Raw genomic sequence first — 16,325 nt, 5'->3', positions numbered from 1 at the left:
AATTTGTAAATCTCAATTAAAACCGTGCAAAATCTCAACATGAAATAAGTTATAAAACAGACAAATGTGATTAACCATAAGTTTAACATCCACTTTTCAAATATGTTTGCCTTTCCAAGTACCAATAGTGCTATAGACCAGAGCTGAGCCCAGAATGAACCAGGTCTAAATCTAAACAAAATCATTCAAGATAAGTATGCAGGTGAATGTATCTAGATGTACTAACATGTCTACCAGAAGATGTCCATGCACCACATGCACCATCATACACAATAGAGTGCTATCAGAAGGCTAAATGAGTATTATTCCCAGTATTGTCATGCTAATATATTGATTTAGATGGAAAATTGGAGAATGACACATCAATCTTTTTTTATTTTTTAGTGGGCCTAGTTGACCTATTATTCCATAATACCTACTAAGAGGACATTGAAATAAAGGTCCACGCAGTTTACCCTACATAAGATGTAATAATGTGATAGAGATTGGGTACTTTGCAGGCACGTATCATAATGATCCCATAATGACAGTCTGCATTAGGCTGTAAAGACCCCGCACCTCCCTGTCTAATCTGACGCATTGGCGTCGCTGTTCCTACGTGTCTCCCCACGGCCTGTGAAGCCTATCACCTCCTGATCCTTTATTGTTCCATTTATCACACCTGGAGCTGTCATAAATCTTCTATTAACGCCTTGTGCGCGACATAATGTCTCTTTTGCGTCTATAACGCCACAAACTAAAAGAATGAACATTTCTCCATTTGTTTTTGTAACCCCAATTTTGACCATCAGGAAGGTAATAATAATCATCTTTAGCAATATGAACAATAAACAGTTACTTACAATTCTACTTGCATTACTGGTCAGAATTGATTCATATAACGATGGCATAGTTTCGATGTTGTAATTAACCTAACCATCACGTAAAGCCCGCCCAGTTGAAGTGTTTGCAGCGCATTACCTGCTCGAACCCGCCTCTACAGCGGTTTAACAGCGGTCTTCATGTGGATTTGTAATAGTTGTGTGTTATTTCCTAATTAGGTGTTATGGTTCTAAGTTTCAGTCATAAACATAATGAATATGGCTCATATCTAATTAGTGGGGATTATCCTCTCCAGCACTTGGCCTGTGTCATTGTGTTGAGCACTTCGCCCATCCTAAGACCATTGAGCACGGCCCTCAGTGAATGGCTGTTGTTATCTATTTGAGTGGCTTACGGGGATTTGGCATGTATATGTGACTTGGGGAAACTATGATCGTTTCTAAATGACTAACTACTTTCGCATCATATTTTTTGTTCGGTAGAGGAATGATAACATAAATGTGATGTTTGCGTTAGTGGTTAGTTAAACCTTTCAAAAAAATGCGTATTTTACAACCAAACAATCAATCAAATAAATGGTAAATAAATGATATAAACCGCAAGCACAATGGCAAATGTCATATGGTTTTATTCACCATTAAATGTCTATTTGCTTATGCTCTTGTAAATTCCAGACTGTTTTCACACCGTGTCGTTTCCCAAGGAAACATCTATTATCCTATTATCACAGCTTCGCCAAAGCCACCGACGTGTGAGGGAGTATTTACATGACTATATGCAGGCAGCTCCTGAAAGACTTTATGGCTTTGTACTCACTGCTGAGCCCCATAGGACACTGGTGCCATTTCCCAAAGGCTTCTACATTCACAACGGACCCAACGGGACATTTCTCTATGGGCGTGTGATATTGGTTCCAAGAAAACTTTGTGGCGTAAGGCCTTGGCTACATGTTTTTAAACAATGCACTAAGCTCAGACACTTTACTTTTTTTCAAAATGCATAACAGAAACGCATAATTTACATTTATGATATATTAATATGTTTACGGGCCAATATGTTTTTGTTTGTTTGTTTGTTGTTGTTGTTTTTATTTATGTATTTATTTAACTTTATTTGGAGGAAGTGGCTGATGGGATGAGCCTGGGAAAGACAGGGGAATAATAAGGGGCAGTTACTGTCTGCGTCACGTCTTTGAAGTGCACTTATGCACCTACGGCTCCTATTTGTCTCTAGGACAAGGCTATCAGGACCTTCGTTGACGCTTTTCACAGCGAAACGCTACCTGCAGGACACACCTGTCAATCAAAGGGGCAAGCCCATATAAATATCATCTGCGCGCGCCACAGTCACAAACTCACCCAGCCTCTCTTGGTATAAACATCTGGATTACTCTAGCGGACCATTTAGGATTTTGTAGATATGGGATTATTGTTTGTTTTCACGGTTCTCTTGCAAATGAGCTGTCATTTTCATTGCGCGTCCACCTGGTATGTACTTTAAATTCAAGAACGACGTATGCATTAACTCATAAACTCATGCAACTTAGTAACTTTATTTGTTCAATTTCCCTGTTTGTTATAGGACGGTGAATAACTTTCTTATGACTGGACCAAAGGCGTTCTTGACCTACGCAAGCAGTGTGCAATCTGGCGCACAAAGCGGTATCAAAGAGTGCAAGCACCAGTTTGCTTTGGATAGGTGGAATTGCCCAGAAAGTACGCTGCAGTTATCTACACACAACGGCCTCCGCTCAGGTATAATATGTAGACAACCTTAAATACACTTTACTTATTTAAAAGTATGACCTGAGGAGGGTGGGTCTCTTGTTGCGCACGTTTACGCATGTTTTAGGCACATTTTTAAGCCTGCTGATCATAAACTGTTACGTGTTTGTAGTTTGAAAATACACTGAAAATAGCTGTTATCAATTTTAGCGACGAAGGAGACATCATTTGTCCACGCCATCAGCGCAGCTGGAGTCATGTACACCCTGACCAAGAACTGCAGCATGGGAGACTTTGACAACTGCGGCTGCGATGATTCAAGGATCGGGCAAGCAGGTATATTTCAGTTAATTTAAATTTAATGAGTCGTATTCAATGGCAAACTAAACATTTATACATTTTCATTGTCAGGAGGCAAAGGGTGGATATGGGGAGGATGCAGTGACAATGTGGAGTTTGGAGAGAAGATTTCTAAACAGTTTGTAGACGCACTGGAAGATGGGCATGATTCACGCGCAGCTGTCAACTTGCACAACAACGAGGCAGGCAGACTGGTAAAATATTTTAATCTTACTTACTTTTAGCTAAAACATCGTTACATCGCACTGTGTGTATACAAAGAAGCCGGAGGGCGCTAATAGCGTTTTTATTTATTTATTTATTTATTTTCTTTAACAGGCAATTAAGGCCACAATGAGGAAAGCTTGTAAGTGCCACGGCGTCTCTGGAAGTTGTAGTATTCAAACTTGCTGGATGCAACTGGCCGATTTCAGAGAGGTCGGTAATTACCTGAAGCAGAAGCACGAGCAGGCCAAGAAACTGGAGATGGACAAGAAGCCTGCGAGAGTTGGAAACAGTGCGGTTCATCGCGGAGCTCGGGCGCTCACTCTGGGGGGCATCGCCAAAACAGAGCTCATCTTCCTGGAGGATTCTCCTGATTACTGCGTCCAGAACCAGAGTCTGGGATTCCAGGGCACCGAGGGCCGGGAGTGTGTGAAGAGTGGAAAGAACGCATGGGAGAAAAAGAGCTGCCGCAGACTGTGCTATGACTGTGGCCTGAGAGTGGTGGAGAAGCGCATCGAGGTGGTCAGCAGCTGCAACTGTAAATTCCACTGGTGCTGCACAGTCAAGTGTCAAAGGTGTACACAAGTTGTAACTAAATATTACTGTGCGCGTAAACACGGGAGGAAACCACAGAGCAAATCCAAGCGCAAGCATCTGCGCCGTCCCTGAAAGACTGACTTTTTGCTGATGTAAATATCTTTTATGCTCACCTCCCTGCATCTATTGCACTTTATATTATATTGTATTATTTGTATATTGCCTTATAGAGAAAAAAGACTGATTATTTGATGAATTAAGATACATTTAGAGGATGTAAAACGACGATTTTGGATTGATCCTAATCACGGAAGGACTGTAAATAGTATTTATTTCTATTATTTTTTAAATAAATGTATGTTATAAAATATACGTCTTGTGTCGTTCTAAAATATGTTAAATTCCTTTCTATTTGTATATTGGCACCGGGGTGTTACAGAGCCTTGCAACAAACCTCCCCTAATACCAGCTTTGAAGTGCGCATAAGGCGTTTCCAAAATCGGTCACCCAATCAGCTTCTCTGCTCAAAACGATTGTTTGCTCTGCGTTTAAATAAGAGAAAGTTCCAACAACTGAGGCTGATCAATGCGGAGTAACGGTACTGCTGTAAGAATGGTGCGTTTTCTGTTCTGGTTCCTGCCGCTTTTGCACAGACTGTGTCCCGCACACGCTTGGTAAGGGCTTTACTGAATGTATGTTTTAACTTAATGTAAAAAAAAAAAAAAAAAGAAAGAAAAGAAAAGAAAAGAAAAAAAGAAAAAGAAAAAACTGGCATCTAACCACTCTTCTATGTGCAATTTCTTCAGGGTGGCAAGTAACTTTTTGATGACGGGACCAAAGGTGAGATTATTATTCATCAGTATTAAAAATTCTCAGTTTAGACTAAACTAAACAAACTTAATATAATTTCGCCTTTTGCACAGGCTTTTCTGACATACGCCATGAGTGTGCAGGTGGGCACACAGAATGGCATCAATGAGTGCAAGCATCAGTTCGTGTTAGACAGGTGGAACTGCCCTGATAGCGCGACTCAGCTGAGGGGATTGAGACGAGGTGAGTTATTCCAAATGCAATGTTGTAAAATATGCAAATACTTGTACCGTAAAACTTAGGCTAAACTTGGTTAAAACACAAGTCCTTAAACATAAATCTTCACTTCTCTCTAGCCACAAAAGAAACGTCTTTCGTCCATGCTATCAGCGCCGCTGGGGTCATGTACACTTTGACCAGGAACTGCAGTCTGGGGGACCTCGACAACTGCGGCTGTGACGTCTCCAAAAACGGAAAAATTGGTGAGTCACGTGACAGACACATCACATCTTGTAGCCTGTGTTACCCGTTGGTGCACATGAATTATACGTTAATAACAAGAGATACATTCTTAATAGTAATACTGTATAATTTGAAAATATTATTGTGCAGGTGGTCGTGGTTGGTTATGGGGAGGTTGCAGTGACAACGTAGATTTTGGTGAAACAATTTCCAAACAGTACGTGGACGCGCAAGAGACAGGCCAAGACTCCAGGGCCGCTGTGAACCTTCACAACAACGAAGCTGGTCGTCTGGTATGCGTAAAGATTTATTTGTCAAATTACATATTAGAATAGAACTTATAAGAATGACTAACGTTCTATTTCTTTGTTGGCAGGCTGTAAAGGCAACGATGAAGCGCGTTTGCAGATGTCACGGGATGTCTGAGAGCTGCAGCGTCAAAACCTGTTGGATGCAGCTGTCAGACTTCAGAGACATAGGAAATTATTTGAAAAACAAGCACAACCAGGCGCAAAAGTTGGATATTGATAAAAAGCGCGTGAGGGCGGGTAACAGTGCAGACAACCGCGGTGCCATCCTGGACGCGTTACGCAGCATCGCACCAACAGAGCTCATCTATCTGGAGGACTCCCCGGACTACTGTCGGAGGAACAGCAGCATGGGGCTATATGGTACGGAGGGCCGCGAGTGTCTGACGCAGGGCGATGGTCTCTCCCAGTGGGAGACGAAGAGCTGTCGTAGGCTGTGCCATGAGTGCGGCTTGGGGGTGGAGGAGAGGCGCGTGGAGGTGGTCAGCAGCTGCAACTGCAAGTTCCACTGGTGCTGCCAGGTAAACTGTGACAGGTGCGAACACGTTGTGGTCAAACACGTGTGCGCCAGGAGGGACGGTCACGATAGCAACGGCTTCAGGAGAAGACAGCGAGGACAAAAGTCATAGCATCTCTTTGACAACGAACTTTTTAAACTGGATTCCGTCTAAAGCTGGGGGAAGTAAAAGCTGAACAAAAAATCTCTAAGAAAAAGACAAAATGTATTGGGTAAAGAAGCAGATTTTTTTTTTTTTTTTTTTTTTGACGCAAAAGCTTGTCCAATGTTTGCACTTTATTATTTTCTTTACATATTAATTTATGGAATGCCACTCAAATAAAATATATATTTTAAAAAAACATTGAAGATAACTGTGTCACTTAATTCTGGGAGGGTGGATAGACCGTGGTCAGATGAGTTTGGGATCAAGGCAGAACCATGTGGTGTCTATTTGAATAACAAAGCCATGCGTACATTATAATGGGGATTACACGCATAACGCGACGTTTCTTCACACCTTCCCAGGTGTTGATCCAGCGCTGATCCACTATTAGTCTGTAGTTAATGTGTATTCTTACTTTGTTCAAAGGGAATAAAAATACTTTAAAAGATAAATAAACAAAGTGTCTTGAGGTAAAATTGGTTATTTGGCCCAAGGATAATCCTGTATAGCCTAGACCCCTGCAGCTCTCTGGGAAATGTAAATGAGTCTTAATACATCAAAGTAAAAAGGGAAACGCGTTGACGGGTATGTCAGGATTTAACTGAGATTTTTAAAAAAATATTTTTTTTGCAGATTCAACAGCTGACACACAACTTGTTTATCTGAAATAGATTTTGTATGCTTTTTTATTTTAATTTTCAATTACTGTTTTTTTAATAGTCCATGTGTCAAATAACAAGTAACTGTATACTGTATGTACGTTTGTTTGTTTGTGTTTAGGCTTACCAATATTGAACAAACTAATAGGCCTATTTTGCATAATCTTTACTAAATCATCTCATATCACAAAGAGTAGGCTATACTTTACCATATACTTTAATACTGTCTCGCACTGTCGGAGTGGGACCCAATAACCTTCGGATTTCCCCAAGAACCCAATATTGAAAAAGTACTAAAAGCATGAAAAAAGTACATCAGAGAGGGCATCACGTCCTGCCCGTAAATTACAATTGATAACATTTAGAATAGAATTGGAAAGTCCCTATCTCCGCCTTGTGATCTCCTGGTACCTTTTCTTCCTGACCCCCTGTATCTCCTAAAATCTTCTTCTCAGCTGGGCATGTCATAAATCTGCCAGGGTCCTGGCTAAATGAGTGATGGCATGGATATTACCTGCATCAGGGGGTCTGTGCCTGGGGCAAAGGGGGAGGCGGCCACCCAAATTTTCCTTTTTAAACTTAACTGTAAAAGAAGGTAGAATAAGTGGGTAGCTATAATGGAAAGCTTTGATATTTTGTTAAAACTGAGAACTACAAAAATGGCTGGACAAATTCTACCTGATTAGATAGCATATTTGTCCTTTGCTTGTTTACATTGTCTGAGCAAATGATGAATAAGAGAAAGTGTAATTCTAAGTCTCAACAAACATCTAATGTTGTGACAGACCGAAGCATAGCCTACCAATCTGCCCATTTGTCTGTTTACCTGTGGAAGTGCCCTGTTTTTCCCATGATTCCCTGCTGTGTCTTAACGAAGACCTGCCCTACTGGAAACCTTCACTTATGTCTGCTGTTTATGCTATTGCCTCAGTGCTGTAACTACTTACTTGTAAAGAGGTTGAAGTTGTTGTTTATGTAGTGGATTTTGATGATGACATAATCTCAGATGAATAGATGAGGCCTACATCTCTCCATCGGCGATTATTATACAGAAAAGTTTAACCTCAGCAGTTATTGTAAGGGTCTGGGTCCATAAACGTGCAATGTTACTGTTGGATGCTTTCAAATACAAAAAAATCATGCAGTTTGATAAAAATGTCAAGATTACATTTACCATTTTTAATTTGTATAGAGATATTAATAATATATAAGGTCAGGGCAAGCATCATTACAATTTTAAGGCAAATACTACTACTTTACTTAACTCCACCACATGTTTAAGCTACAGTTTTTTTGGATTGCCACAGCTTCTCATCAGCGCAACCTATTCTCAAATCAATTTCATGGATGCTTTGTGCTCAGTATGTATTTATTGAACCATTCTTCTCTGAGCTTTGTGAAACAGCAATCACATAATTTTGACTGGCTGTAAGCAGTGGGGGAAAGAGCACTCACATTTCGCACTCAAGTAAAAGTACAGTTACGTGGCTAAAATATAAACAGTTACAAGTACAAGTACTACTGCTGCCAATTACATATGTTTGTGAGTACAGAAAGGTGTAGAGACAGAGGTGACACAGTAGGGGGTTGGGATGATTGTGACTTTTGCTGTACTTTTATGATTTTAAATGTAGCTAATTAAATTGACATGTCTTTTAAACTCTACCATAAATACTCCAAATCTATAAAGAAGGCCTACTGGTAGTTACTTTCTACTCCTGCCTTTAAGTACACACAGGTGAGACAGTACTCCTATGATTTTAAAACTACCTTACAATTACATGGCTACAATTATATGTTTCAAAACCTCCCCCAAAAGTACTATTATCCCCAAAATGTGTGCAACTGCAGTAACAAAAATATTTTGATTAGTTTCTTGGCTGTCTGTAAATCCATAGTGCATCCTTTACACAGTATTGGGAAGTAACTGAATACATGTACCAAGAATATATATTCAGAATACACATTTTGAGTAACTATATTCTGGTGCAGGTACTTTTTCATTTGGTGGTATTCAGAATACAATTACTTTCCTAAAGTCATAGGAATACATTGTTGTACCTGATCACAAAATTTAGGTTTCAAATGGCTCGATATCAGAGAGAGAAAAATATAAAATGCCGCTCATGGTGAGTGCATGTGTGATTTTCCTTTGCCAATTAGTAATACATAAATGCAAAACACGATGAAACAAACAAAGCCCTTTCACTGGCTACGTTGCATTTTTACTCTATGCTTACTAAATGCAACTTGATGTAAAAGTCTTCTGTGTATTCAGAATATAGTACTCTGTATGGACCATGTAACAGATTTAGTTTTGAAATCCATTTTAATGCAGGTATTCTGTATTCTGCAACTAAATACATTTTCAAAGTATTCTTCCATCATTGCTTTTACACTGGTGTGGGGTACGGGGGGTAGTGTAATGAAATGTTTCTCTATCAGAAGAGGAGAAAAGTCTGTGGTGGGAGGAGGCAATCTCCCACAAGGACCCCCCAGGAGGACTCAAATATTCACACTCATGAGGCCTGGGGCTCTGGGGGGATCTGAGGATGATTGATCAATGCTTGGCCTGGGCTGCCCTCCTCTTTCACCCGGGTGTGAGATACCAATGGCCCTACAGGACGTGCTCAGGCTGGAAAACAAGATCTGACAAAGATTGCTACGTATTTACCCATTTGTAACTAGAGATATGTATCAGTGAGGTCGCTTAAAGTCTACTTACATATTAGCATGCTATCATAGAATCTTGGTGTGTGCTTGCATGTGGTAGCTAGCAGAAAGGAAACAATCAACAACTATTTTTAGTGACCAGTGCATATTCAAGAGTGTGCTCTTAGCTAATTTTACATGTCTGACGTTATTTGTCATTAAACCACTGAAAGTTTCAGTCTTCACTGGTTACTCTAAAAGCATCAACCCATTACAAGAAACAACAGATAAAGCGAAGAAGCACCATACAACACACAACAGTTCTGAGTACCAACAAACATTTAGAATGAGTTCTAGTGTTCCTCCTTCAAAATATGAAGTGATGAGCTGGAAACCACAGACACTGGCTAACTACATGAAAAAGGTAAGGCTACATTTCTGTTAACCACATGTTTGATCAGTGCTGGAGTAAAATTTGTACTGTATGCATTTACATAGACGGAGATTAAAATGGGTATGAAACACACCCATTTTAATCATCAAAACAGTGAAAATGTCAAATGTTTTGCATAAACGAGTTTCCTTCCTCCAAATAAACAACAAACCTGTGGCTCTCTAACAAAATAATTTCATAAATATACCAAAAATATATATCTTGGTGATATATCAATACAGCCCATGATATCGATACTGTATCATCACATTAAACAATACGATATATCGATATTTCAAAATTTTTGCACACCCCTAGTTACCGTTATTGAATGTCAGCACCAATACTGAAAAATTAAGCTGGATCGACTTTTGAATTTGTGTTTGGTATTAGTTTCATGATATTGGTTCAGCCCATATCCTGACTGAGCTATTACAGACTTCTTTTGGCCTAGAACGTCTCATACTGTTTGAACTTTTATTCATACAAAGCTGTTCAGTAATTATTTGTAGGATAAATGAGAAAAGCATAACACGATTTGACCCCTTGTGTAATTTTCCTGACCCTACACTGGTATCGGTTAATATCAAGTATCAGCAGACACTTAAAGTCAAAGTATAAATATCGGTATTGGAACTGACAAAGCTGAATCAGCGCATTCCTAGTTTGGAGGGGGTCAGTGTAGAACAGGGGTGTCAAACTCATTTTGGTCTGGGGGCTGTATCCAACCTACTTTGATCCAAAGGGGCCGGATCAGAAAGCTCATGGCATATAAACCCCAAAAATAACAATAAGTTCAAATATTTGTGCAGAGAAACACAAATCTATTATCTATAATCTTTCTTTTACAAAATATTATAATATGATGATCAACCTGAAACTTTAAGAAAAATGCAATTTCAACACAATGTTTTAACATTAACTTGTATGCAAATAGGAATAAGTTAATTTTTCTTGGAAAATCCAGCACTCGGCGTCCACTTTGCTCATTTTTGACATTTTGCTGATGAAGGTGTCATGGTCAACAGTCAAAACGATCGTCCTTTAAGAGCGTTTGGAAAGAGACAAGTCTTCATTTGTGCTGCTCTGGTGGGAGGGGCCACGTACAGAGGCACTGGAGATGCTGCTGTGATAAACACCACAGAAAATTAACAATATTTTAATAGAAAATATAATTAAAATATCTGAGTAGAAAATCAGCTGAGGGCCAGATTAAAGGTCTTGGAGGGCCGGATCTGGACCCCGGACCTTATGTTTGACACCCCTGGTGTAGAAGAACCAAGAAGCCAAAAGCTGACAAACAACTCACAACTAGTACATTATTAACGATGATATTATTTTAAATTTGTTGTATAAAATACTAAAAAAAATCCTACTCTCTATGCAGCTTAAGTTGTCTGGCTGTGACAATATTGCAGTACAACTAAACATAACTGGAAAACATTTTTTGGTAAGTATAAAGCTTACAATATACCACACAATAGTGATTTGTTAAAATTAAAACAACATTATTGACAGCAAATGTCTGAGTGTGATCTCCAAGTGTTCCCTGGTTATTATTGTCAGTAAGTAGTAATATTTTCATGAACAATTAAGTATTGAAAAGTGCAGTATTATTGAGTCCTGTGTGTTTTCTTATTTCAACAGAAAACTTAAAGAGCTACAAAAAGCCATATCAAACACAAGCCCTAGTTCAAGGTAAGCAACATACACTGGTGAAACGCTGCAATTTTATTGTATGTAATCTCTAGCTCTGTCTTATTCTTTTTAGATTTAACAGCAACCACAGACCAGGTAGTAACATAAATATACACTAATCATGGTTTGGTGTCTTTAAATGTCACTTCTTCCTGTAGCAGCAGTTGTTCAACAGGAAGAGGACAATGAGAAGAATGTAAGTTATAGTGAATGGTAAACAAATTCTACACAGTATATATATTTTTTGTAGATGTTTTTATTGTAAATGGTGTAAATTTAGCTAAAAACTCAATACAGTATATTCTGAAAGAAAAAATAAATTTTTTGACAATCAACTCTACAAACCATGTTCTTTTTCAGGATCTGGATGAACAAGTATATGACAATGCGAGTCTAGGTGAATCCTTGACGATAAAGATGCAAACGAAACAAAATGTCTACCATGGTACAGTGGAAATATCTTGTCAAATCCAAGATAAATGAACAAAAATGACCCAAGTTATAAAAACAATATTATGTTAACAAATTATGTTTTCTTGTCTAGAAATGCTTACTAAGCCCAGTTCAGAAAAGCCCAAAAGGAAAACAAAGCCTGCTATGGCATCACAAAGATTTGGCCAACGACCAGGTAATCATGAATTTATAAAACCTGTAATTAATGCAAGCCCACTCAGTAGTCTCATTTCTGTCACTCCCTTAAAATCCACAAGAGGGCAGTGTACACAAAGACTTGAGCTTCTCCACCAATAATGGCTCAGCAAATTATTCTCTCATAACACAAAGGTATGTTAACTTTTTAAGTTTTTAGTTCCATATATAAACCATTTTACAAACATGTAGTAAACCTGTCTTTATTGTAGAGAACTTCAGTCCTTGCCTGCGCAAAGTTCAAATTTGGAAGAGGTAAAGGACTACTAGTATTTTATATCAACACACTGTATTAGAACTATCCTAGAACAACAAATATCCAATAAAAAATATATGCTGGAATTAAAGTTGCATTTCCACAAGCTTACCAGCAGATGGCAGTGTTTTAAACGCTATGGCCACATCTAGCACTCTTAAAGAACCTGTGCCCAATTTTTCCCACATATTTAAGCAAAATTTATATTGCCCTAGAACAGATCTATTGTACAAGTATAACCAGCTCTTAAGGTCATAATAAGTCTGTTGTGTACTGTCCGCATCCAGTTATAAAGGGTTTTGGTTTGTTAGCTTTACAATGATGGTCAAACTCTGCTCTGGTGTCTCAGAGTTGTAAAAGATGTAGAAAATCAGGTGCAGGGCCTTTAATGGGCTTAGTGGTGTGCTATATGCATGACATTTGCCTCAACATAAACCTTCAGAACTTAAATGTCATCTCGACATAGAAACAGTCCTTAATATGGCTCTTTGAATGCAGGCTTTAGATCCCAGATGGTACGGAGGAGTGATGACCAGGCGGGAGGCAGAGGTAGCTCTTACAAAAGTGGACAAGGTCAGAGAAACGTTTTTCTGTTCTGTAATAGAAAAAATAAATAAATAAAAAAAAAAATATATATATATATATATTAATTTTGCATTTGTCTGTGATTTCTAGGATGGTGCATTTGTGGTAAGAGAAAGTTCCAAAGGCCAAGCAGAGCATCCTTACACTTTGATGGTGCTGAAGGATGCCAAGATTTACAACATTAAGATCCGTAAACAAGGCGATTGTTTTTTCCTTGGCACTGGCCTCCATAACAAAATGGTATGAATAGGTTTACATGGGTCTACATCACTCTATATGGGCAGATCTTAAATAAAATAGAACCCTGTATATTAAAATAAATTTAGTTTAGATTTAGACAAACTTTATGAATCCACAAGGGAAATTACTTGGATCCACAAATTCACCATGATAATCTTGGGGCACGATATACGTTTTTAGATGGAGGGTCCGAAACCTTCTGGGGTGTTCTACAAAATGGCATAAACATCATAACAAGCTACATGAATGCAAGCAGATATCTTTCGGCAATAAATAATGAAAAATAATAATCATTTGTGGAGAGAAACCTGCCAGGTGTGTTTCATGTGGACCGGTCCAGTAGGTCCCTAATTACCGTGATATTAACCATAAACCAAGTCAATTTTGTGCATTTTTACAGTTAAAAGGCTAATTCTACCATTACTCTGACCTGCCCTCAACCTCAGTGTCAAACAATGGGCAGTTTGGAATATTGTGACGTTACATAAAACCAAACTTTAAGACAATGTCATTTTCTCTGCAGTTTAGAAAGAGCAGAGAGTCTGGCACCAAAGTCCACATCTCAACATTCACTTAGGGGCATGTTTGCTGCAAACTTGTCCTGCGTCATTAGGCCCTTGTCATTTTGTGTGTGTGCTTTTGTGTGTAGAGTTTCCCTGGAGTGAGAGAGATCATTACCCACCATGCCCACACCCACTGCTGCTCATTGATGCCAAGGACCGGAGTTCCGAGACACGGCCCCTGTGTTGCCTCCTGCACCCAGTCGGACCACAACAATAACAAGAACTAATAATAAGCAAAATATGGGCGGGTAGCTGTTTCTGTATTATTATAACCATTTAAAAAAAAACTTTTCATGTTATCATATTGCTGGGTGGGTACAGATAGCTACATTCTATAGTTCAATAATATTTAATACATGGGGGCAGTTAAAACAAATATTTTGAAAACACAGACTTTTGTTTGTGTGACTTTTGTCAGCCAGTTCTAGATCTAGTGTATAACAGAAATTATCAGTTTCAACATCTGTGAATTTACTTTTTAGATAATTCTTATAAGAGGTTGTGAGCTCAAATGCTAAGCTAAGCTAAGAATGGGTAAATTTTACATGAATAAACAAATAGTTCTCAATACTGCCATCCATTCAAAAAATGAAATGAAGTGAGCATTCACACTTTACTGCTGCCTAGTCTCCCTGTAAGCCTTTATAATTACTGTCACATGTTAAAATTCTTTCTCAGAAATCATATTGTGCTATTAAAAGTGTTTTTATAAACTAAACTGTATTACCTTTATGATGTGTACTACTGCTGCTGCTTATGGCCATCTTGGACTTTCAGAGCTGCAACACTGCAGGACCGACCAACACAGATGATGAGGTCACAGAGCTTCAGTTTACTTTGCACTGCAGACAGAGACAAATGCTATATCACAATACAATCCACAATGGCCAACTTACTGAAATGTTTTTATTCATTTTTTTATAACATAATGTATTTTTTAAAATCCAAAAGAAAAGAATCACATGACAAGAAATTCCACTATATGGCATTAAAGGTATATATCTTGCATTTATCCAAGTAGAGTTTATTTTAAAAAATAAAATAAAAATAGCCTGCACACTTGTCATGATGGCATCACTTGCCTGTTAACATAGAAACAGATAAGTTTAATACTATACTGTGGACCATTCCAGCCAAAGCAAAAACCTCTCCATGGTTACCAGTCCTCCACGTAAAATGTTACACAGTACACCCCCACAAAAGACACTGCAATTTGCTAATAGTGAACAATGATTCCTTCCTTATCTTACAACCCTGTCCTCCAGCTCTAGTATATTTCAGTCTCTTAATGGTTTACACACCTGCCAGGCATATTTTCCTCAAGGCAACATTTTACATATAACGTTGCATACATTTGATCACACTCTGTCATTCAAATAACACTTCCTTGTTTTTTTTCTTTGAACCTTCAGTCCAATTTTTCGTCTTTGATGCCTTGAAAGGTTAGCCAGGGAAATGTATGTTCTGGTTGCTGTCCCCTCTGGCACAAAATAAGTTACAACATCATGGTTTGAAAAGCCAGGACATGACAGATGAGCAGAAATGTGTTTGAAATGTGTCAGTTGGCACTATCAGCCCATCACTGGAGCTGTTTGACTGACATCAAGCAACACGGCACCACTCACTTGGCCCAAATTAACAACGGTTGGCGTACTGTAATCCACTCATGTTATCATGCTGAAGATCTGGGGTGGGAGAGTGGGGAGGTATTACATCATAGACTTTGAATATTTGCAAATCAGTGTTCAAGGTGGGTTTACTGGTTTACTGCTTTAATAAATGCCAACAGAGAGTGGAGAGAATTAGAAGTAAAAACATACGTAGAAGGTCATCCATGGTTTTAGACAAAGAGTCCATTGCTTTCAAAATCTTGTCCAAATCAGAATACTCAGTTGCCTCTCCATTTTTCTTTACATTTTCCATCTGAAAAATACAAGAATATAACAGACATTTAGAAATCAATCATTCAACTTATCTTCATGGAGATGTTGGATGCTTTGAATGGAAGAATGGCATTAAATACATCTCCTCTATCTTGCATTTATTCACTTACAGGCATTTAATTGTTAAGGAAATCTTGCTGTGAGGGAAGGTTACTTCTCTGCAGATCTGACCTGTAACTTCAGCTGGTAGTGCCATCTGTTTGTCTCCATGGACATAGATAAGTTTAATACCATACTCTGGATCATTCTAGGCAACACCATAACATATTCATGGAGTTTGTGATGGAAAATAAAAATGGCACTTCAGACATCTGGGACATAAGATTGCTTAATTTCACTATAAGAATAAGATCTGAATACAGTGTACTAGTAGATTGTTGTCAGTTCAGTGCAGAAGAAGCAGAACTCTTGGGTCATTTTCGTAAACAAACACGGATTCAATCTAATCTATCCGTAATCAGTTAAATTTAAGTTCTGTTTGAATCATGTTGAGAATGTGAAATAATAATTTGCTAAACTTTTCTGTATATTTGTACTGTCCAAGCTGATTTTTCACCCACTGCCAAAAACATTCTCATCACATAAACAAAGTACATTAACTAAAATATAGGCAGAAGAAAGTGGGTTTACTGAAAAGCATATACCCCCAGAGAGCAGCCAGGAAGGAGATGTATACACCCGGGATACTATAGATTCATTTAATTTTAATGACAATCTGGTATGCTGTAGCCTTACACATTTAAAAATGCCTTTTATATT

General features: G+C 38.4%; 2 protein-coding genes and 1 long non-coding RNA gene across 3 annotated transcripts; 2 read left to right on the top strand and 1 right to left on the bottom strand.

Moving 5' to 3' along the window:
• Nucleotides 1–2,407: 2,407 nt before the first annotated feature.
• Nucleotides 2,408–3,779, top strand: LOC110162260 (protein Wnt-8a-like). The gene is made up of 4 exons (XM_020927129.2): nt 2,408–2,576; nt 2,757–2,882; nt 2,958–3,100; nt 3,225–3,779. The coding sequence occupies exons 1-4, from the start codon at nt 2,423–2,425 to the stop codon at nt 3,777–3,779; spliced, it is 978 nt and encodes a 325-aa protein (XP_020782788.1). The 5' UTR covers nt 2,408–2,422.
• Nucleotides 3,780–4,259: 480 nt separating this feature from the next.
• LOC110162259 (protein Wnt-8-like) lies at nt 4,260–5,856 on the top strand. Its single transcript, XM_020927128.1, has 6 exons — nt 4,260–4,321; nt 4,454–4,487; nt 4,571–4,700; nt 4,814–4,939; nt 5,070–5,212; nt 5,296–5,856. Exons 1-6 carry the CDS (start codon nt 4,260–4,262, stop codon nt 5,854–5,856), a joined length of 1,056 nt encoding a protein of 351 aa, XP_020782787.1.
• A 6,904-nt stretch (nt 5,857–12,760) lies between these two features.
• On the bottom strand, nt 12,761–15,543 carry LOC129410520 (uncharacterized). The gene is made up of 3 exons (XR_008632898.1): nt 15,444–15,543; nt 14,351–14,465; nt 12,761–12,830 (listed from the first exon to the last, which is right to left on the bottom strand). It is a non-coding gene; the product is annotated as an uncharacterized LOC129410520 (long non-coding RNA).
• Nucleotides 15,544–16,325: the final 782 nt, after the last annotated feature.

Source organism: Boleophthalmus pectinirostris, unplaced genomic scaffold (assembly GCF_026225935.1).
Source record: "Boleophthalmus pectinirostris isolate CB_2022bp ecotype Guang Dong unplaced genomic scaffold, ASM2622593v1 HiC_scaffold_23, whole genome shotgun sequence".
In the NCBI taxonomy this organism is placed as follows: Eukaryota; Metazoa; Chordata; class Actinopteri; order Gobiiformes; family Gobiidae; genus Boleophthalmus; species Boleophthalmus pectinirostris.
This window is presented reverse-complemented; position numbering and strand designations above follow the sequence as displayed.

Coding starts and splice junctions, on each gene's coding strand:
- LOC110162260 (XM_020927129.2), top strand. CDS start 2,423: ATGACTGGACCAAAGGCGTTCTTGACCTACGCAAGCAGTGTGCAATCT. Junction 2,883..2,957: donor TTCAAGGATCGGGCAAGCAG/GTATATTTCAGT, acceptor TTTCATTGTCAG/GAGGCAAAGGGTGGATATGG. Junction 3,101..3,224: donor ACAACGAGGCAGGCAGACTG/GTAAAATATTTT, acceptor TTTCTTTAACAG/GCAATTAAGGCCACAATGAG.
- LOC110162259 (XM_020927128.1), top strand. CDS start 4,260: ATGGTGCGTTTTCTGTTCTGGTTCCTGCCGCTTTTGCACAGACTGTGT. Junction 4,322..4,453: donor CTGTGTCCCGCACACGCTTG/GTAAGGGCTTTA, acceptor CAATTTCTTCAG/GGTGGCAAGTAACTTTTTGA. Junction 5,213..5,295: donor ACAACGAAGCTGGTCGTCTG/GTATGCGTAAAG, acceptor CTTTGTTGGCAG/GCTGTAAAGGCAACGATGAA.